This window comes from Micromys minutus (genome assembly GCF_963924665.1).
Source record: "Micromys minutus genome assembly, chromosome: 3".
Classification (NCBI taxonomy): Eukaryota; Metazoa; Chordata; class Mammalia; order Rodentia; family Muridae; genus Micromys; species Micromys minutus.
Genome location: NC_137972.1, coordinates 90,163,905 through 90,185,059, shown reverse-complemented (window position 1 = coordinate 90,185,059; position 21,155 = coordinate 90,163,905). Strand labels below are relative to the sequence as shown.

At 47.9% G+C, this 21,155-nt stretch overlaps 1 protein-coding gene across 1 annotated transcript; it reads left to right on the top strand.

The window, feature by feature from the left end:
• Nucleotides 1-113: 113 nt before the first annotated feature.
• Nucleotides 114-20,929, top strand: ABCG5 (ATP binding cassette subfamily G member 5; the record flags this gene model as incomplete). The annotated part of the gene is made up of 13 exons (XM_080914310.1): nucleotides 114-259; nucleotides 818-939; nucleotides 5,579-5,715; nucleotides 5,801-5,899; nucleotides 7,770-7,902; nucleotides 9,206-9,345; nucleotides 10,138-10,267; nucleotides 10,993-11,206; nucleotides 11,303-11,508; nucleotides 12,382-12,520; nucleotides 15,446-15,631; nucleotides 19,338-19,450; nucleotides 20,736-20,929. 13 exons carry the CDS (start codon nucleotides 114-116, stop codon nucleotides 20,927-20,929), a joined length of 1,959 nt encoding a protein of 652 aa, XP_080770436.1.
• Nucleotides 20,930-21,155: the final 226 nt, after the last annotated feature.

Here is a 21,155-nt window from a genome sequence, read left to right as displayed (position 1 = left end):
GCTCCAGGGCTGCATCGCATCAGATAGGGCACTCCCATTGGCTCCTCAGTTAAGGTTGCTCTGGAGCCGGACAGGCCACTAGAAAATTCACCTGCATTTGCGTCCTGCTGGCCATGAGTGAGCTGCCCTTTCTGAGTCCAGAGGCAGCCGTAGGGCCTCATATCAACAGAGGGTCTCAGAGCTCCCTGGAGGAAGGCTCGGTTACGGGATCAGAGGCTCGGCACAGCTTAGGAGTCCTACATGTGTCCTTCAGCGTCAGGTAAGGAGACCCCCACAGCAAAGAGCTGGGCTCCTCATCCTATCAGCCTTTTCACGCCATGTGGGTGGGCAGGACTGTGGGGCTTGGGCTGCCTGTCTAGCAGATCAGGGTGGAAGTGGACCGTCCGTAGCAACAGCTCCTCCCTCTGCCCATCATCAAGCCTGGACATCAAGCCGCTTGTTGTTTCTCACCAATTTCTGCTATACCGCTTCCTTGGCTTGTCCATCGCCTGTAGATGGAGAAGGCTTGGAGAGTGGGGGTGCTGGGACACAAGGTAGAATGAACCCTGCTGAAGGAATGCAGGGTTCACCTCAAGAATAAACGGTGTGCAGGTTACTGTCTCACACCCAGAGACGCGGTAGTCAGAGCAGCTAACAGGAGGCACGTTTCTTGGGTGGTGGCCAACTTGTCATTACACCTCCGAGGACCACAAGGACATAAGGCTGAAACAGGGTTGTCATCTTGTTCAGGATGAGTTAGGGCTGGGTGTGGGGCCGGGGAACAGGGGTCTGGCCCCTTCCAGGATCCTACTCTGCCCTTGTGGGATTTCCTTTAAAGCAACCGTGTTGGGCCCTGGTGGAACATCAAGTCATACCAGCAGCGGTGGAACAGGCAAATCCTTAAAGATGTCTCCTTGTACATCGAGAGTGGACAGATGATGTGCATCTTAGGTAGCTCAGGTAAGTACCTCAAGGGCTCCTGTACTTCTATGGCAGACTCTGGGAGGCTTTGCCTCCGTCTAAGCGCAATGTTGAAGGCCTAAGTTTAAGTTCCCTCCCTTACTCTCTCTTCCCTCCCTCCCTCCCTCCCTCCCTCCCTCCCTCCTTTCTTTCTTTCTTTCTTTCTTTCTTTCTTTCTTTCTTTCTTTCTTTCTTTCTTTCTTTCTTATTCACTTTGCATCCTGCTCACTGCCCTCCTTCTGGTCACCCCTCCTGCAATCCTTACCCCCACCCCTTCTCGCCTTCTTCTCTGAGGGGTTGGGGACCTCCCTAGTTATCTCCCCACCCTGGCAGTGTTCACAACCCTGGGTTATGTTCATTTAAGGATTCCAACAGATTAGATTCACAGAACCCTCTTGATCGAGCAGCTGCTTGTAAATTGTCGGCATTTAACTGTGGCCTGGCCTTGCTCTTTCCTATAAACATGCAGTATCTGTCTGTGGAGAGAGCCAGGCAGGGTACTGTTTGAATACAGCTGAGGGTGAGGTCCAATGCTCTGTGACAGAAGTTTGTCTTTCCTGTGGAGATGAGAGGCCTGGTGTTCTAGGGAGGATGGATGGCCACGGGGTGTAACCCTCTGAAGGGTTGAATGTCGTTCATGCATCGTCCAAACTGGTTCTCACCAGAGAAAGTTGGTATTAAAGAAGGCCTGATGCCTGAATCCCTCTGCCTCCCTGTCTCTTCATGCAGCAGCTGGGTACCTGGGGTCTCATTTGATACCATCCGTGGTACCATGCAGCCAGAAGGTCAAACAGATGAGGCTATCCCATTTGAACGCCAAGACTGTGGGTCACACAGACAGACAGACAGACACATACACACATGAACACACTTCTATAATTGCTCAGGAGTCCTGTCTCTCTATAGCAAGTACAGCTGTATGACATTAGGTGAAGATTAAATGAAACAACAGCAAGAATAGTGAGTAATAATTATTTCACTGCTGTCTTAGTCTAATTGGGTTTCTGTAAGAAAATAATCATATACTAGTTGACTTATGGGCAAGAGCGTGTATTCCTCACACTTCAAGAGACTGACAGCCAAGATCAAAGGCCTGACAGAGCTGGTCTGTGCTGAGTAGCTGCCGCTGTGAGCAAAACACTTGGCATGAATGATTTAAAGAGGAAAGATGTGTTTGGCTCATGGTTTGCAGGAGTTCAGCCCATCATAGTGAGAGGCATGGCAGGAAGCTTACATCATGATGGATGTTAAGCAGAGAGAAGAGTCAGAAAGGGTCAGAACAAGTCGCACCTGAGGAGCACCCCTGAGGAGCACCCCAAGGAGCACTCCTTAGGAGCACTCCAGTGACCTACTCCTTCCAGCTAGTCATCACCTCCTAAAGTTTCCAGAATCTCCACAAGTAGCACCAGCAACTAGGCATCTGAGAGGCTGGGGCAGGGAGGGGCATTTTATATTCAAGCCATAACAGCTGGTTTGCGTCTTCAGAAGCAGTTATTTTCTGGCTCCAATATTTCTCCCAAGTCTCTTACTTTTTAGTTAATTAATTAAATTACTTTGTGTGTACAGGTGCAGGTGCACACGTTTGTGAAGGCAGGGATTCAACCTGGGCGTCTTCTTTTTGTGCTTGTATTTTGTTTGTGGGTAGATTTTTATTTGTGTGTGTGTGTGTGTGTGTGTGTTTGTGTGTGTGTGTTTGCTTGTTTGGTTGGTTTTTTTGTCTGTCTGTCTGTCTGTTTGAGACAGGGTTTTTGTTATGTCTACCAACCAGCTCTCAAATCTCAGGTTTGATCTGCCTGCTTCTGCCTCCAGAGTTCTTAATGTTATGTGAGGCATCTTGTTTTCTGAGACAAAGTCTCTCAGTTTTCCTGGAACTTATTGATTCAGTGAGGCTGCTGGGAAGCCAGCGAGTCCCAGAGAGCCTCTTGTTTCTGCCTCTTCAGTACCAGGATTACAAGTTTGCATTGCCATGCTGGCTTTGTTTACACGGCTCTGGGGTTTTAGCTCTAGTCTTCATGTTTATGCAATGAACAGTTTCCAGCTGAATCATCTCCCTGACCCTCAGCCCCTTCTCTAAGAACACTAACTCCAGTTGTGAGGGCAACATCTATCTCATCAGCTTCCAATATGCTTCCTGTACCACTTCAGTGCCCTGAAGGCTTGTGTGTGACTAAGACTCTACATGCACGGTGACGTCCTCCTATGCTGCCATACTTAGGTAGTAAGGTAGTCCTTGACATCGTTTAGTGAGAACTAGAGGGAAAAGAAGGCCAGGGAGAACCCTGGGGGTCCCTGTGTGAGGCTGAGAAGCTGCAGAGACAGAGAGAAAGGGGCAGGCAGCAGGAGCAAATGCCAAGGAGGGGTCGAGGGATTGAGCTACCTTGTAGAGTTGAGGCTCTGCTTAGCGAAACCTCACCAGAAGGGCAGGGTTCACGGCTGGGAAGTCAGGTGGTAAATCTCACTGAGGGTCACTTTCTTCCTCCTTCTCTTCCTTCTCCTTCCTTCCTCCTTCTCATCTCCCTTTTCCTCTCCCCCACCTCTTCCTGTGTGTGTGTGTGTGTGTGTGTGTGTGTGTGTGTGTGTTTGTGGGGGGGGATACAGTAGGTTGAACCAAGTATTCTACAACTGAGCCATTCCCCCAGCCCATGATTTACTTTTTTCTCTTAATACAAGAAAATGGTTTTATGCCTACACGTTCATTTCAGACAGTTTACAAATACACTAGCTGCGATAATATCGCTTTTCCGTAGAGAGGCAGTTGAGCTAACACCATAAACACAGGTGGGGAGACAACTGCTGAAGTTCTCCACACCAACTATTCTTTTAATGTCAAGAAAAAAACAATGCCAACAGCCTACACAATACCGTGGGCAGAAAAGCCACCAAGTGAGTCTCTGGAACACTGAAGTGTAATAAACAGCGCATTATCAGCATTTACAGGATGCATGCCACAGACAATGACATCTGGAGGCTCATTCCTTTTATTTTTTTTTTAAAGATTTATTTATTATATGTAAGTACACTGTAACTGTCTTCAGACACACCAGAAGAGGGCATCAGATCTCATTACAGATGGTTGTGAGCCACCATGTGGTTGCTGGGATTTGAACTCAGGACCTCTGGAAGAGCAGTCAGTGCTCTTAACCTCTGAGCCATCTCTCCAGCCCAGCCCATTCCTTTTAAAGGACACACTTGTTCTCCTTTCTGTCCCACGCTACCCAAACACTCGTGCTAATCCCGAGTTTGGTCAGACACGGATTAGACACAATGACAGTTGTTGTAGGAATTTATCTTTGGATCCCTCGTAACAAAAGCAGTTTCTACAAAATCCGTGGGTAGACGATCTTCTCTCTGGTCCTGTGTGAGCTTCTCAGCCTGGTAGAATTTCCTCGCTCCTTTCAGAGTCTCCTGCCTGTGTTCTTTGTGAGTAAGCCTGTTTGGCAGCTTACTAGTAGGAATTGAAGGGAAAAGTCTGTCTTGTCTCCAGGGGTTCTGGGACCTGGGCTAAGTTGTGTATGATGTGATCTTGGGGAAACAAAGCAAAACAGAGAGGGACGTTCCTCTGTCACCTCAAGTACCAGGCAGTGGCTTCTGCAGAACTCTGCTAGGATGTTTTGGGTAGTAGTTGGCTAGCTGTAGTCAAGGCTCTTGGTATAGGTTGATTTCCCCAAAAGCCACTAAGCCAAGCGTCCCTCAAACTCTTAACACTCATGGGAACTTGTTAAAAATCAGAGTCACATTCAGTAGGTCTTCGAGTCTACAACTCAGGGTCTCAGATCGTGACTCAGAAGGTTCTAGTAATTTCATCTAGATTCAGGTAGAGCTGGACAGACCTAGGGGATCACAAAAAGAAATTTAAGTCCTAGGAGCCAAATGCTTCCAGCAGCTGTCCCTGGCTTTCTTAATCAGAACATGTATTTCCCTCTCTGTCTCTGTCTCTCTGTCTCCGTCCCCCCACAACCCCGCTTCTCACTGTTTTTTTGGTTTTTTTTTTTTTTTTTTTTTTTTTTGAGACAGGATTTCTCTGTGTAGCCCTGGCTGTCCAGAAACTTACTCTGTAGAACAGGTTGGCCTCACACTCACAGAGATCCCCCTGCCTCTGCCTCCCTAGTGCTGGGATTAAGGACCTGGGATACCGCTGACCAGCACCCTGCATTTTTCTCCATTTGAAACTTTCCCACTACTTTTATATGCATGTGTGTATATGCATGGGCAAATGCATGCCATGGTATGTATGAGGAAAGTCAGAGGACAACTTCTGGTAATTCAGTTTCTTCCACCTCTAGGACCAAACTCAGGTCCTCAGGCTTGGCTGTAAGCATCCTTAGTATCTGGGCCCTCTCTTATAAAGAACACATACACAGCTTCTTCAGACCTGGATCCCAGTTCTACCAAGGGCAAGAGAACTACTTTCTAGTCACCAACTCTAGAAGACACTTCTATGTGTTTGGCCTGTTTTACTAAGCTTGTCCCAGTTCACTCAGAGGATAAACTAGAAAGATTTATTTATACCCTTGGACTTTGATCCTGGGGGTCATGGAGAGGTGCAGTCAGAGTCCCATTGAGGTATAAAGGGTCTGCAGAAGTGCCCCTATTCTCACCGTGCCGAGGCTCCTCCAGGGCCTTCTCTTGTCGCCCCTAGGCTCGGGGAAAACCACGCTGCTGGACGCCATCTCCGGGAGGTTGCGGCGCACTGGGACCCTGGAAGGGGAGGTGTTTGTGAACGGCCAAGGGCTGCGCAGGGACCAGTTCCAAGACTGCTTCTCCTACGTCCTGCAGGTGGGCGTGGCCCTGGCCCTGGCCTGCTGGGGCTCTGGCCCCCACCCCCGGGGCTCCGACGACCCTGATGTCCCCTTTCCTGCAGAGCGATGTCTTTCTGAGTAGCCTCACTGTGCGCGAGACGCTGAGATACACGGCGATGCTGGCCCTCCGCCCCAGCTCCGAGGACTTCTACAACAAAAAGGTACTTGAAGTTACAGCAGAGCGAAGGCCAGTTCCGCAAGGAACCAGGCCAGGTTCTTCAGCAGCCTCCTCCTCTGGCCACCTCCTGGTCCTCCCGTTTTTATCTTTGCTGTCACACTATTCTCTTCCACCTCTGCCGTCCTAAGTGGCAGCTACATGAGCTGTCTAAACATCTGACATGTGACCACTCCAACCCTGGTCTGGTTTGTTAGGGCTGTCACCTGCAACAGACACAGCTTCCCCGGAAGCAGGGAGGTATCTTACTGAGCTTTGGGGAAAGTGAGGTTTCATGTGAGAATCCTGGACGGCTCTGGGAGGCTGTTAGCTGTAGGTGCCACCCCCACATAGAAACAGCTCACGTGTCTCTCCCACTAAGCTTACCCAGAGAGCCCAGAGGTATTACATGGGTCTTGTCTCTGGTGTCTTCTATGGCTGGCATTCAGCAGGCCTGTGCAAGTACAATATCTCATTAATATTAATATCACCTCACTAATATCTAATATCTAAATATTAGCCAGAGGAGGGAAGCACTCCCCTCCCCCAACTCCGTACTTTCTTGGGAACTCTACACTCTGAGTACACCTGTACTCTTCCTGGGAGATGGGTGTGCAAAAACATGTTCACATGCTTGTGGGCCTAGGCAGGTGACAGAGGAAGGGACAAGTCACAGAGCCCCTCTACTTGCTTTAGTAATTTCTTAACATCTTAAATGGTAGGGGAAAATCCCACTTAGAATTTTTTGAGAAGGGAGCTGGAGAGATGGCCCTGCACCTAAGTAATGAGGAGCACTGGCGATTTTTTTTTCCAGAGGATCAACCCAGTTTCTATTCAGAGCATCCACATGTTGAGCCAAGCTAAGTTCTAGGGTCCTTTGATCTGATTCCAAGAGGACACTGCTTTTCCCAGATCAGACCTTACCAGCTTTCAGGTACACCCTTGTCTTGTTTCTCCTTCGAATCTTCTGCAGGCCAGGGCTTCATTTATGCTGCTAACCCTGGCTACCTCTCTCCCCTGCAGTCACGCTGTCCTTTTCAAAGAAATGAGCCGGTTTCTTATTTTCTTTTTGAAAACACCATCTCATTGAAGGCAGCTGGGAACAAATTATCTACTATATTACATCAGTCTCTGTGCCCCTGAGGGCTTCCTACAGACTGGAGGACCGAGGAGGGGGAGAAGGAGATTTCCCACAGATCTGGGGGTGGGGGGGGGTGCAGTAAGCCGAGGAAGGGAGAGGGGAAAGGCCAGTCTTCTTAGCAAGTCAGTCAGGATTGTTTTGGAGTGTTATGATGGGAGAGAGAGCTGCAGGATAGGAGAACAGACAGGATCGGTGGGGAACTGGAAACCTGGACCTGGAGCTGTGAATTATATGTCGGGACACTTTGAAGTTTCTTGGAATTGATTTGAGTAAAGATTAGAATGACTTTTAATTACTTTTGGAAGCTGGATTATATTCCTTTGATGTAAAACCACATTGTGATTGGCCACTTGAGCCTCCAGGACTTACTTGGGTTACAAAGGGGATATGGGGGCCACTGCAAACCAAATTGGCTTTTTTTTTTTTTAAAGCTCAGAAAATGTTTATGATAATAAAATTTCAAAACCCAAATACTTAACACAATCTATGTTATAATTATGCCTTTGAGTCATTTTTTGTTGCAAGAATAAGCATTTTTTTGTCTCTCCAGGGACTTAAAACTTTTATTTAAATCTGACCTGTGTATTATGTATTAAACCAAGGTAGATTTTACTGTAATGGACTCACTTCCCTCCAGGGCATGGTGAGTTTATGTCTCTGGGGTGGGCACCAGTCCATAACCTGAAGCATCAGCCATAGAGACAGGTGGCAGCCCAGGGTGTTGTGTGTCTTGCAGGTAGAGGCAGTCATGACAGAGCTGAGTCTGAGCCACGTGGCAGACCAAATGATTGGCAACTATAATTTTGGGGGAATTTCCAGTGGTGAGCGGCGCCGAGTCTCCATCGCGGCTCAACTCCTTCAGGACCCCAGTAAGTGGGACACGAACCCGTTACCAGATGCTAGCAGGCGTGTCCCCCATGTGTCCTCAGGTGCTTGAGGCTTTTTCCTCACAGTTCCCAGTGAGAAATGGTTTGTGTAGGGTTGATATCCATGCGCTTTCGAAAATTCGAGACCCCAGATTTGGGAAATGCTGTATATAGTTCATTTCCTGATGAGGATCTGTAATTCGAGAGAGGGTCCCTCAACTTATCACAGTTCAACCTTATGGCAATGTGAAAGTGATACGCATTCGACTGAACTTTGATCTTTGATCCTTTCTTAGACTAATGATAAAGGGTAACACATTCCCTCTCGATGCTGGGTCGTAGCAGTGAGCCCATGAGGGGAAATGACTGGCCCTACAGTGTGCTGTTTCCCAGCTAAGATGCTCAGTAGGATGGGTGGATTAAATGCACCTTCAGCATACACCATGTTTACCCTTTGCCATGGGGTTACTGTGTTATTCAGAGTTAGGGCTACTATCACAAAGATCATGTGCACCGAGCATCTGTGTGTATATCTGTGGTCCCCCAGAGCCTTCCGTGAGTATGGGGCCTGCCCTGTCCACCCTGCCTTATGGAGAACAGGACAGGTGTGCCCTGTAGGGAAGGCCAATGGGTTGTGGAATGACCAGAAGTGTTTATGAATTGGCCGAGCATGTATACCATGGGGAAGAGGTTATCAAGGTGAGGTAGCCAGTCCTTTGTTTCCCCCCCCCCTGGTTTGGTTATTCTCCCAACTTGACAAATCTTACCACCTATGTGCACCTGTGAGGGGCCCTTTGCACCTGGATTCTTTCTTTCCCCCGCACTAGAATGAGATGTCTTTTCTAATGGGGCTTGGTCAAGAGATGATAAAAAGTACTTACCACCTCTTGGGTAGACATAGGATGCCTGCCCACCCACTGACACTTTAGATCTTGTTTCTTCCTCTTCAGTGCAAAAACCAGACCTCCTTAATACTGCAGAGTTCCCTGCTAGGACACAGGGTTGGGCTAGGTAAACATTAGCTACTTTCTTACCCTCCCCCAAGCCTGCCTGCTAGCCCTGGTCTCTGCCAGTGTTCCAAGCATGGAGCCCAAATAGTCCAGAGTACAAAGAGGACTGATAGGGTTTCTCCAGGTGTGCCCCAGAGCTGAGAGCTGGGTCCTCCCAGGTCAGGTTCTTTCTCCTGGACTCGGGGTGAAAGCCAGTTTCCATGCATCTGCTTCTCACCACGTGACGTCTCTGTGAGGGACTGGTCAGAATACATGCTGGGTAGCGGTTCAGACGTCTGACCTTTCTTTACTGGCAGAGGTCATGATGCTTGACGAGCCAACCACAGGACTGGACTGCATGACTGCGAATCAGATTGTCCTCCTCCTGGTCGAGCTGGCTCGCAGGGACCGAATTGTGATCGTCACCATCCACCAGCCTCGCTCTGAGCTTTTCCAAGTAAGGGAATGCGCTTCTTGTCCCATCCGACTCAACAGAAGGAGCACTGTGTCTTGAACCAGTAATGGCAGGGCAGGGTGGAGAGCACACTCCAGTGTTGAGAGAACACGGGGCTGATTTGCTCACTACCCCGTGCTTGCCACGAGTCTTCTATACACTAGCTCATTTGCACCACAATCATTTAGTTCACAAGGCAATCCTGGGGCCAAGCATCCACACACACACGTAAAAGGAGAAAAAGGTTCAAGTTAGAAATGACTCAAAATGGGGCAGTAGGCCGCTTGGAGAGATGGCTCAGTTGGTAATGTGCTTGCTGTGAGTTTGGATTCCTCATGCCCGTAAAAGCTGGGCACAGAGGCACATGCTGGTACCCAGTGCTAGGGAGGCAGAGGCAGGAGGATCTCTGAGGCCTGCTGTCTGTTCTGTCTAGCTGAATCCACAAGTGCCAGGTTCAGTAATGGACACTGTCTTGTGTGTTGTTGGGGAAAAAGTGAACACGCCCGAGCAAACACACACACACACACACACACACACACACACACACACACGGGGGGGGGGCACCTGGCAGTGACGTCATGACCTAGTTAGCCACCAAAGCCCCATTTCATTACAACATTATAGATTTTTATTCCAAAGAAACTTGACTTGATGCCCATGGCATTCTTTTAGTTAGCCAGTGTTTATTTGTCAATAAACACAAGTAAACGCTCTCGCAGTGGTCCAAGTGTGATGCTGGGGCTGTGATAACCCAGGCTGGAATACACATACTAACACCATCTGTTGTCCAATTAGCACTTCGACAAAATTGCCATTCTGACTTACGGGGAGTTGGTGTTCTGCGGCACGCCAGACGAGATGCTTGGCTTCTTCGATAGCTGTGGCTACCCCTGCCCCGAACATTCCAATCCCTTTGATTTCTACAGTAAGTGTGTTTTGAAAAAGTGTTTACCATCATGGCTGTTCGGAAATCTTTTTTTAACTTTAATTTTTTTATTGCAAGTGTGTGTGTATGTGTGTGTGCGCGCGCGTGTGCGCGCGCATATGTGCGCGTGTGCCCCTCTGCCTGCATGTACATCTGTGCTATAGTCTACAGGTAGAGGTCAGAGGACAACCAACCAGAGAAGTTGGTTCTCTCCTTTTTTCCACGTGGGCCGGAGGGATCAAAGTCAGGCTTGGCTGCTGGTGCCTTTACCTGCAGAGCCACCGTGCCAGCCCTAAATCTTCCTTATGTTTCTTATGTCTGACTTTGGCATGGGTGACGCTGGCTCTTCTAGGCCTTTGTTTTGGTAAGTTTCACTTGTCTGTTTTGGTGTTCTCTTATTTTTCAAGGAGTTTAATTTGGCAGGTCACTTAACCTGCCTCTACTGACTTAGCAGAGCCTAAGATAGGGCTTCTCTCCCAGACTGTCAGAGAAAAAAACTAGTTGACTTCCGAAATCCTCCCGGGAAGTTGTTATGGGATCCTCAGGCCCTGTCTGGGTAGCTTTAGACATTTTAGTGTACCAGATCGTCATTAGCGATGGGAGCATCTCCGTTGAGATAGGCTAGAGTAATCATTTATAACTGTCCATTGTGTGTGTGTGTGTGTGTGTGTGTCTGCGTATTTAGAAACACATCTTTTCGTCATATCTTTTGGGGAAATGTGCAGTGGACCTGACGTCCGTGGACACCCAAAGCAGAGAGCGGGAGATAGAAACCTACAGGCGGGTGCAGATGCTGGAGTCCGCCTTCAAGGAGTCTGACATCTGTCACAAAATCCTGGAGAATATTGAAAGAACAAGACACCTGAAAACCTTACCCATGGTTCCTTTCAAAACAAAAGATCCTCCTGGAATGTTCTGCAAGCTCGGTGTTCTCTTGAGGTCAGAGCCTTGGAAATCCAGCCAAGGGCTGTCTCAGCCCTTCATACTCCTTTACAAAAGGGAAAGGAACTCAAACCCGGCTCATTTGGTTTTCAGGAGAGTAACGAGAAACTTGATGAGAAATAAGCAGGCAGTGACTATGCGTCTCGTTCAGAATCTGATTATGGGTCTGTTCCTCATTTTCTACCTTCTCCGGCTCCAGAACAACATGCTAAAGGGTGCTATCCAGGACCGCGTGGGCCTGCTGTACCAGCTAGTAGGCGCCACCCCGTACACAGGCATGCTCAACGCTGTGAATCTGTGTAAGTCCCGTGTGGGGGAGGGGCAGCTCTCTCCCCAGATCTATCTGCTCCAGATGTCACCTTCCGAAAGCTTGACATTATGAAGGAATTTCTCTGAGAAAAACCTGCCCTTCCCCCAATCCTTCAAGCAAAGGTGATTAACTGTAGGCTCCCCCTGATGCGAGTTCGTCAACCGGACGTCTCTGAAGGCTGAAGGACCCAGAAACGCCAGGTGATGTGGTGGTGGTGGTGGTGCAGAATTTGAAAAGAGTTTTTCAACAGTTCACTCTTGTGAGACCCAGACTTTCAGTTGGTGTAGACTCAGTTACCACGCCCTGTTTTTTTGTTTTTATTTTTGTTTTTTATTTTTGTTTGTTTTTTTTGGAAGAGCCAACACCTAATCTTTAAACCCAATAGGGACCCGTGCTGCCTGGCACTGCAGTTTGCCTCAGAAAAATTAGGCATTGGAGGAACTTCCAAAATGTAACACCAAGTTCAGGGAAGAGGGAAGATTGGTGCTTTGGAAAGCTGGCCCCAGATGGGGAGGAGAGTAGAGGTTATGTCTCTGCCTTTACCCGGCTTTTCTGGCCTCTGGGAACCTGTGTCCTGGTGGCTGTGAGGACCAGGGTCCTGCAGGAGGGGACGAGGGCTTCAGATCACTCGCTCACACCCTTTTCCCGTGTGCTTTATTACTTTAGAGATGAGAGCAAAGTGTGGGGTCTTTGCTACCACACCGTACCAGGTAGAGTGTAGGTTTTTGAGGTGGGAGCATTTATTGTCCTTCCCTGATTCTGGCTGTCAGCCATCTTGGCTGACCTCAAGTTCAGCCTTGGTAGCCTTTCCTCCCTCAGCAGTGTGGTGACTGACTGCTTCGGAACTTGCCTTTTATGCCAGTTCCCATGCTGAGAGCTGTCAGCGACCAGGAGAGTCAGGATGGCCTGTACCGGAAGTGGCAGATGCTGCTGGCCTACGTGCTGCATGCCCTCCCCTTCAGCGTCATCGCCACATTGCTTTTCAGCAGCGTGTGTTACTGGTAATGTGGTGTCCAGGGGCATTTGGTTCCCCTGGGTCGGGCTCCTCGTGGGATCATGGGGAATTGGGACACATTTAAGGCGGCTAGCTACTGGGCGAACCATCTATGCCTTGTGCAATCTTATTGCGAGTAACCCCACTGAACGCTGCCTGGGGACCCAAGAGCAGCCAGCTTGTCTGTGTCAGGGAAGAGCATGTCTCATGTTCTGAGGGTCTGAGCTACAGAAGAGTGCCCACAAGGAGTTCAGATACAGGTATAGGAGCCAGGTGGCCTCGCTCGGTTGTAGCAGCTCCTCGCCTGAAGCTTTGCTGAAGGACATCACAGTTTGGTGGGTAGACAGGGTTTCAGGGAAGAGAGTGGTTACAAGAGGGAGCCGTTGGAAACAGAGACAGAGACATCACGCCTATGGGCTTTGACTGATGGCTCTCTGTTTCTTAGCACATAAGAATGGTCCCCATCCATCTCTGCCATGTCTTCCCCACGTGGCTCTGCTGTAGAAAGCCATGGAGGACACACGTGGGCTTGTCCTGACTCCATTAATGACAAGGTAGAGAGGACTCCAGGCAGGTCTCTGAGGCACTGTCCCTCTTCACTGCCTGGTGTCCTCTGCAGATGCTTCTAACCGCAACCTCTGCAATGCCCACGCCATGCAGTAGGAACTGGTTTTATAAGCTACATGCATGCAAGGATAACCAAGGGTGTGCTGGCCCAGGCTGCAGGAGAAAGGGTTTGCAGGGCTTGGTGCATGCTCATGCAACAACAGAGGTGAGGCATGTGTGCTCTAAGCATGTTCAGTACCAGGATAGGTTGAAGGAGGTAAGGCATGACATGAGGAGGTCTGGGGCTCATTGGCATCTTCCAGAAGCCAGGAGTGTAGCGGGGTGCAGTCTGATTTACAGGGGAACAGTGCTGAGCTGACGGGAACAGTGAAGGTATGGGGTGGCACAGGATAGGAGGAAGAGGGACATTTGCTTAATCTGTATACGGTCCCTGTATATTTCTCTCATCAAATTGTTCTCATTGGTGACAGTGTATCTTAAACTCTCATTGGGTGTGGGGGGAATGGGTGGCATCCACCAGTCCATCTGGAGAACAAGGAAAGAAATCAGCATGAGTCCCTATTGGGCTTAAAGGATGTTTGTCTTAGACTATGTAAGGGAAGCCATCAAACACTATTTGAGGATTTGGGGTGCAGCTCCATGATAGAAGGCTTTCCTAGAGCTCTGAGTTAGATTCTCCAGCACTGCAAAACTAGCATGCAGTCAAACAGATCGTGAGCTGATGAATATTCTACTCACAGTATTATGCCCAGTTCCATACACAGGGGTGTCAGAGCGGCGTGGCATTGTGGATGCAAGTAGATCTGGTCACACTGAGCCAAGATGGAGGGAAACACCACACACACACACACACACACACACACGGGGGGGGGGGGACAGAGACAGTAAGAGAGGCAGAGAGAGATTAGATAGATGATAGATTCATAATTAAATAGACAGTCAGACTGGAACGTAAGTTCTCTTTTTGAGAAACTGAGAAAGTAAATTAAAATACAGGTTAAAATACACCATGATGATCTTCTACTGGACCCCAAGACGTAAAGAGAAAACCTTAGGGGATCCCAAAGCCAACTAAGGCAAAGTGGCAACGTGCGAGAGTGAGTCTGGTTAGTTCAGCAACACCGTGCTCACTTCTGACCCCTGTAGTGAGCAGGGCCCTAGGACAATGGCACAGAATGGGCAAGGCTCGAAGTCAGAGAGGCCTGGGGACGAAGGGACAGAGGCCCAAACCTGAAAACTTCAGGTTGAGTTTTTGGAAGTAGAAGATTCTGAGCGCTCTAGTGTGAGACAGAGCGAGAGACTTGAGGCTAGGTGGTGGAGACCAGCTGACCAGAGACGCTTCTGTGGGCGGCTTATCAAGAAAGTTACAAGACTTCGAGGGAAACGAGTGAAGAATGAGCCTGGCCCTCGTACTATAAAAATGTCAAAGGCAACAGAATGCTTTAAAAGCCACAGGCCTACGGCGGAGAAGGAAATTACCGTAATAAAAACACATGGTGATTTGGGCGAGGGAAAGAACCTTCAAGGCTGATGGGAGAGTACAGGAAAAAACGTGCTTTGTTGATTTGTTTGTTTGTTTTCTTGTTTCTACAAATGGACTGATGGGCCCCCACGTCTATTGAGAGTTTAAGACACACTATCAGGGCTGGGGCTATGGCTCAGTTGGTGGACTGTGGGTTTGCCTGGCTTGCCCAAAGCCCTGGGTTCAATACACAGCACAACATAAAAATCGGCTGCCATAACAATCCGCAAGTTCAACTTTCTTGAGCGGTATTCATACAGACACACTGACACCGTGAGAACAATTTGATGAAAGACTTATATGAGGAAAGCCAGTGCATAGATCCAGTTTAGCTTGTTTACAAGGACAGGAAGGTCAAATCAAGGGTCTAAGAATAAAAGACACTAGAGGGATGGGGTGGGAGGGTAATCTGTGGTTGGTGATCGACCTTGTGCTGGCAATAATCCTACAGAATAGGGATGGGGTCAGGGCAGCACAGTGGGGACATTGGGGTGGGGGTGGCAGGAAGAACACGGTTATTTATAAAGAGAGCAGGAGAATTCAACCGTCCTGCACACACCAGCCCAGGAGGCTGTTGTCTGAGCAATTTAATATTTTACCATGAGAGCTAAGGGAGTTGTAACAAGCAACACACACTGAGTTGAAGGCAATAGAAACAGCTGTGGTAATAAGTAGGCTCAAGTGCCGGCTTTGTTCCTAAGAGGGCTGGCAAGGGGAATGTGGCTTACCCTGTTAATTCTGCCTCCCACGAGCCAGCAAGGGCTTAGTCACAGGAGGCAAATACACTCTTTTTCTTCAGTGATAGTGTGTGGAGAGAAAACTAAGGACCTCATGTTTTTCTAGGACTCTGGGCTTGTATCCGGAGGTGGCCAGATTTGGATACTTCTCTGCTGCTCTTTTGGCCCCTCACTTAATTGGAGAATTCCTAACACTTGTGCTGCTTGGTATGGTCCAAAACCCCAATATTGTTAACAGCATCGTGGCTCTGCTGAGCATTTCTGGGTTGCTTATTGGATCTGGATTTATCAGGTAAGAAGAAATGATTCGAAAGATTTAGTCTGGCAGAGTTTGTGGTCAAGGATCATCTGATAATGATGGTCACAGAGCAAACCCAGAGATCTGCGTGGCCCTGGCTAGGTATCACTTTGTAGTCTGGGATGTTTCTGCTGCTTGCCAACCATTATTGCCTTGGACTTTGAACTGCTGGGTTTGTTAGTAAGATGTCTTTTTAGTAGAAACCAGGACACAACAATGTAACAATTACGGATGTGACTCACATGTAAGCAGCTAGTAAAACAAAAGACAGGAAGCAATGAGGGTTCTCTAGCCGACTCCCCAATTTACAGCCAAACTATGCACACCAGCTCACTTCTATCTAACCGGGACAAATGATGCTCGATTTCAGCTCTCAAATCTCATTTTAAACATATCTATTTTTATTTCATGTGTATGTGCAACGGCCTGCATGCATGTATATGAACTGTGCATGTGTTGGTGCCTATAAAGGCTCGAAGAGGGCAGAAGATGCCCTGAAAATGGAATTATAGATGGTCATGAACCATCATGTAGGTGGTGGGAACTGAACCCAGGACCTCTGCAAGAGCAGCCAGTGCTCTTAGACACTGCTAAGCCATCTCTTTAGAACCCTGTACCCTAAAAGAGGGGAATGTGGCTTTCCCGGGTAATCCCCCCCCCACTAGCCAGCAGGAGGGCAAGCATGCGCACTCTGGAATTAAAATCAGTGACATAAGGAAAGAGACAATAGGATAAATATTCAAGAGAGAATAAGGATTAGTGGACATGTGCTGAACGTCAATACCGAGAATCTCTGGATGATATTTAATTTCTCATCACATTTTACGTTATATTTTCCTATCATGTATCACTTTACAGCCAAGAACACACATGTGCAATGCATATATGCTTTATAATTAGTCACAGAAAGGGTCTAAAAATTCAAAGAGTTAAATCTGTCCAGGCAATGCTACATGCAGGATCCAGTAGGTAACCCTAAGGGAATTGTGAAGGCTTTGCTTACTTAGCTTAAAGGGCTGGTAGGGTGTGTGGAGGGAAAATGGCTGCTCTGTATGCATGGAAACCTGAGTTTGGGCTCCCCACACCCACACAAAAAGTCAGGCACAGCCTGTAGCCCCAGCAGAGACAGGGGGATTGTTGGAACCAGCCTAGCCCCCAAATCACACACTTGAGGTTCAGTAGGAGACCCTGACTCACTTAGGGTGGAGACACAGAAGACCATATGGCATCCTCTTCTGAGATCCCTACGTGGGCTCGTGAGCTCACACACACACACACACACACACACAGCCCCCACATACAACAAAATCAAGCAAGAAACAACAAAAAGTGGGCATCTATTTAAATTTAATTCCATTCACGTGCGTTTGGAGAAATTTGTTTCAAGTAAGAAAGCTAGGCTTCGATTGAGTGCTTGGGAACCACCTCTTGGAGCATGCCCAGACTACACATGGTTCCTGGAGAGGGCCAGGCCTGCACCAGATGCCAGACGCTTCCTCTACTGCCCACTTGCCTCTTGACCTTCAACAGGTCACTTTTTTTCTGTCAAAACTGGTTTCCTGATTTATAAAATCTTCAGATAAGAAGCTCCTTCTTCAGATCAGGAGGGGTAACGAGATAACCCGCCGCAGCACATGCAATGAGATATAGATGCCCATGCTAGACTAGAAAGACGAGCTACTTCTGAGCAAAGCGAGCTGGGCTTCATCCGTAAAGGATAGTCTATGTTACACCGTGTTTGTCTCTGCTGCTGAAGTGGGTTGGCTGCATCTCTGAAAACTGCAAGTCAGCCCAAAGGTTCCCAATCAGGCCAACAAGGTAGACCTAAGCATGGCAGCGGCCCCTCTTTCACGTATTCAGATCTCTAGAATGCTAGTCAGTCTGGTACTGTTTGACATATGGGGTTTTGGGGAAAAGGGATGAGTGTTCTTAAGAGGCTGCCATGGCCACCATTGGCAAAGTCGCCACATTACAAGGCTGTGCGTGGACTCCGCTGCCCCTCCTGCTGTCCTAGGCGCTCCCTTTACGGCATCATCTTTCCGGACTGATCTACCTGTAGCATCTGTCTCTGGCTCCCTTCTGCTTCCACACATGGAAATGGCTTTGTTGTTGCATCTCCTTACACTATAGTGTAGGAGGGAAGCAATGTCGTTCAAACAATCACAGGCCAGAGTTCTGCTGCATATCTGCTATTTTTTTCCAAATAAAGTTTAGAGAAAAACAAAGAGATCATGCACCCGTGTCAGGTGAGACATTTGACAACGTAGTGCAGAACCACATGTCAGTCCCAACCCTCGCTTCCTCCTTGAAAGCAGCCCAAGATTTCTGTGGCTCTCTTACTCTCTTCTCAAACTTTCTACTTTGTCCCCATCACCCATACAAAACCTACCCACTGGCCCAAGGCTGAAGGGGCTCTCTCTGAAACACGTGCGCGCACACACACAAATTCACTCACACACAAATACCAACACACATACAAATATAAACACACACACAATACAAACACACACAAATATAAACACATACACACTCACACATAAATATGAACACACACACACAGCCTATTAAGACCCCTAATACTGCATCCTTTCTTGAATACTTAGGACTGTCATTCTTGATAGCAGCAATATGTACCATCCATTACTCCAACCTTTCTTAGTGACGAGCCCAGGACTAGAGCCAGTTAAGTTTGCAAACGTCACTGGTCAGATTGAACAGACAAACGAATGGCTTTCCTTGGGCTACACAGGGCCTGGCGCTGGCTGTGCAGGTCTCCTTTCTGATGCCTTTCTGATAAATACACATCGGGCACGTGTGATAGGGCACACTTCTGACCTCAAAGCAGCAGGCACACAGCAGGGCAGCTCCCTCTGGAGACCACCACCCTGTCCAGGTTTGTCACTTCCTGCTTGGTCTTTTGCCACCGCTTGCTCCCTGCTCTGCTGTCTTAGTCACACGTCCCTTATTCTGCTCCATTCTATATGTTGGTGACACATCCACTTCCTTATAACAGCTGGATGGTTTCCATGGTTATTTAGTGTCAACTCATTTCCAGACCCCAACCTACTGTTTCCAACATCAATTCCAAGCTCATCTCCTGAGCTCCCATGTCCCATCCTCTGTCCAGCGGCACAGCAGGGCTGGCAGGCCCGCGCTTAGGCCATCCATCTGCGAGAAGTGTTCTTTCTCCTCTGCAATTTCTTCCCCAGCTACCCTTTCCATTCCACAACTTCTTGTATCAGAAAATTGCCGGTACCTGAATGTCATGGGGCTGGGGGACCACCTGGGAACAGGGAAGACAACAGATATGAATTGTGAGGGTCCAATGGACACGCAGCATTGGTTGTTGTGTGCTCTTGTGTATTATTGTCGCATTGAGGACACACAGTCTGTGTGCCCAACTGTACTGCAAATTCTTTAGGGAGAGGACCCTCAAGAGTACAGACAGTCTAGTTGTACATGGTGTGAGTTTCATAATCACACACTATACCTCACCCCAAGATGTCAGCAGCTGTTTGTGGGTAGTGGGATTTACTTACAGTTTTCCACGTTATTGGAAGATTTCAGAGTAAGAATAATTTCACAATAGAGATGGAAGATTATATTTAGATAAGAAAACATAAAGACTTATCTTTTTCCTTTAGTAAGACTATGTACTGGAACCTATTGAATTTTCTTTCTCTCTTTTCTTCTCCTTAAGAAACATAGAAGAAATGCCCATTCCTTTAAAAATCCTGGGTTATTTCACATTCCAAAAATACTGTTGTGAGATTCTTATAGTCAATGAGTTCTATGGCCTGAATTTCACTTGTGGTAAGTATTCTATTTTACAATATACTTTCTGCATGCTGTTCTAAGTAAGGGATATGCACTTTTGGAAGAAATGCTTGTGAGTGTGTGTGTGTGTGTGTCTATGTGTGTGTGTGTGTGTGTGAGTGTGTGTGTGTGTGTGTGTGTGTGTGTGTGTAGGCTAGAACATAGCCTTGAACTTTCTTGGGTTTTGTTCCTTCATAGCTGACCATTTGTTTTTTGAAACAGTCTCACAGTGAGACCCAGGCTCTGACTAGGCTGGGCTGTCCGGACAGCGAAGGTCAGGGATGTTTGCATCCCGGGTGCTGGGATTACACGTGCCACAGATCTTCTTGTTTCTAGGGCAGTCACTTTACTGACTCAGCTACCGTCCCAATACAACTCCTAAAATGTTGTATTTTAATAATAAAAGTGTTTCAAACCTTGATTTGAAACAAAACCTACCATTTTCTCTGATTCAAGACATTTTAAAATAGATTTATTTTGTTATGACTCCATTTGCCTATGTATGCATGAGGTGCAAGTACCTAGTGGCCGGTGGAGATCAGAAGAGGGTGTCAGGATCCCTTGGAACTGGACAGTTGTGAGCAGCTGAGTGGATGCGTGAAAGGAAACTAATGTCCTCAGCAGGAGTAGACAGTGCTCTTACATTAGCTGTCTCTCCAGCAGCCTCATGTTCTCTGATGGTCAAGTTAGTCTCCTGTCAGTAGTCAACAGCTTAGGGCACTTTGATAGTCTTAGAAAAATGGCAGGCCTCTGTAATTGCTAGTATATTCTAGACAGGCTCAATTCTTGTCGCTGAACACACCAAAGCAAGCTAATGTGACCTCTGTCCTCCAAAATGTGTAAGATTATAGGTAAGTAAACCCATTTTTTTTGTGACAAAAGACAACCTCCGATCCCATGACGGCCACTGAGAACACAAGTCCCTTGGCCACTGGAAATCCCAGTACCTGGCGGAGCTCAGGGGTTAAAAATCTTCAACTAACAACACCAGTAACTTTAGGATATCTGACAGTAGGAATATTTGAAGATCAGGAATAGAATAATGAGTCTATTCTTAAAATACCAGCAAATACTTTTCTGTCTTCAAAACAAGCCAGGACCCCTCCCTGGCCAGGCTTGTTCTTGCTTCACTTCACTTAGTCCTGTGTCCTCCGAAACGCCGTGTGTCTGTCATGAAGAGGGCTACTTAGAGCTCTGAACACTTTCTCAACATCAGGAAATACCTGTGAGTCAATAACCTGAAGCCCATGAGAGCTAACCCTGTCTATCTTTCCTTCGGCAGGTGGCTCCAACACCACTATGCCCAATCACCCAATGTGCTCCATCACCCAAGGGATCCAGTTCATCGAGATAACCTGCCCAGGCGGCACATCCAGATTCATGGCAAACTTCCTGATCTTGTACGGGTTCATCCCAACTCTCGTCATCCTAGGGATAGTGGTTTTTAAAGTCCGGGACTACATGATTAGCAGATAGTTAAGGTGTGGGCAGGCGGTCCCACCGTGGAGACAGAGACGTACTGGCTACTCACCATCGTGATTCTATCTGTGACCCCTGCATCTGTCCAGAGCCCCAAGGGCAATGAGAACTCACGGCCATTCACTATTCCAGCTTATGGGGCAATGTGGGACACGGACAGTGTGACTGAACTGGTCTAATAATGTATATAATAATAATTCATAAACCTACAGGACATTAGCTT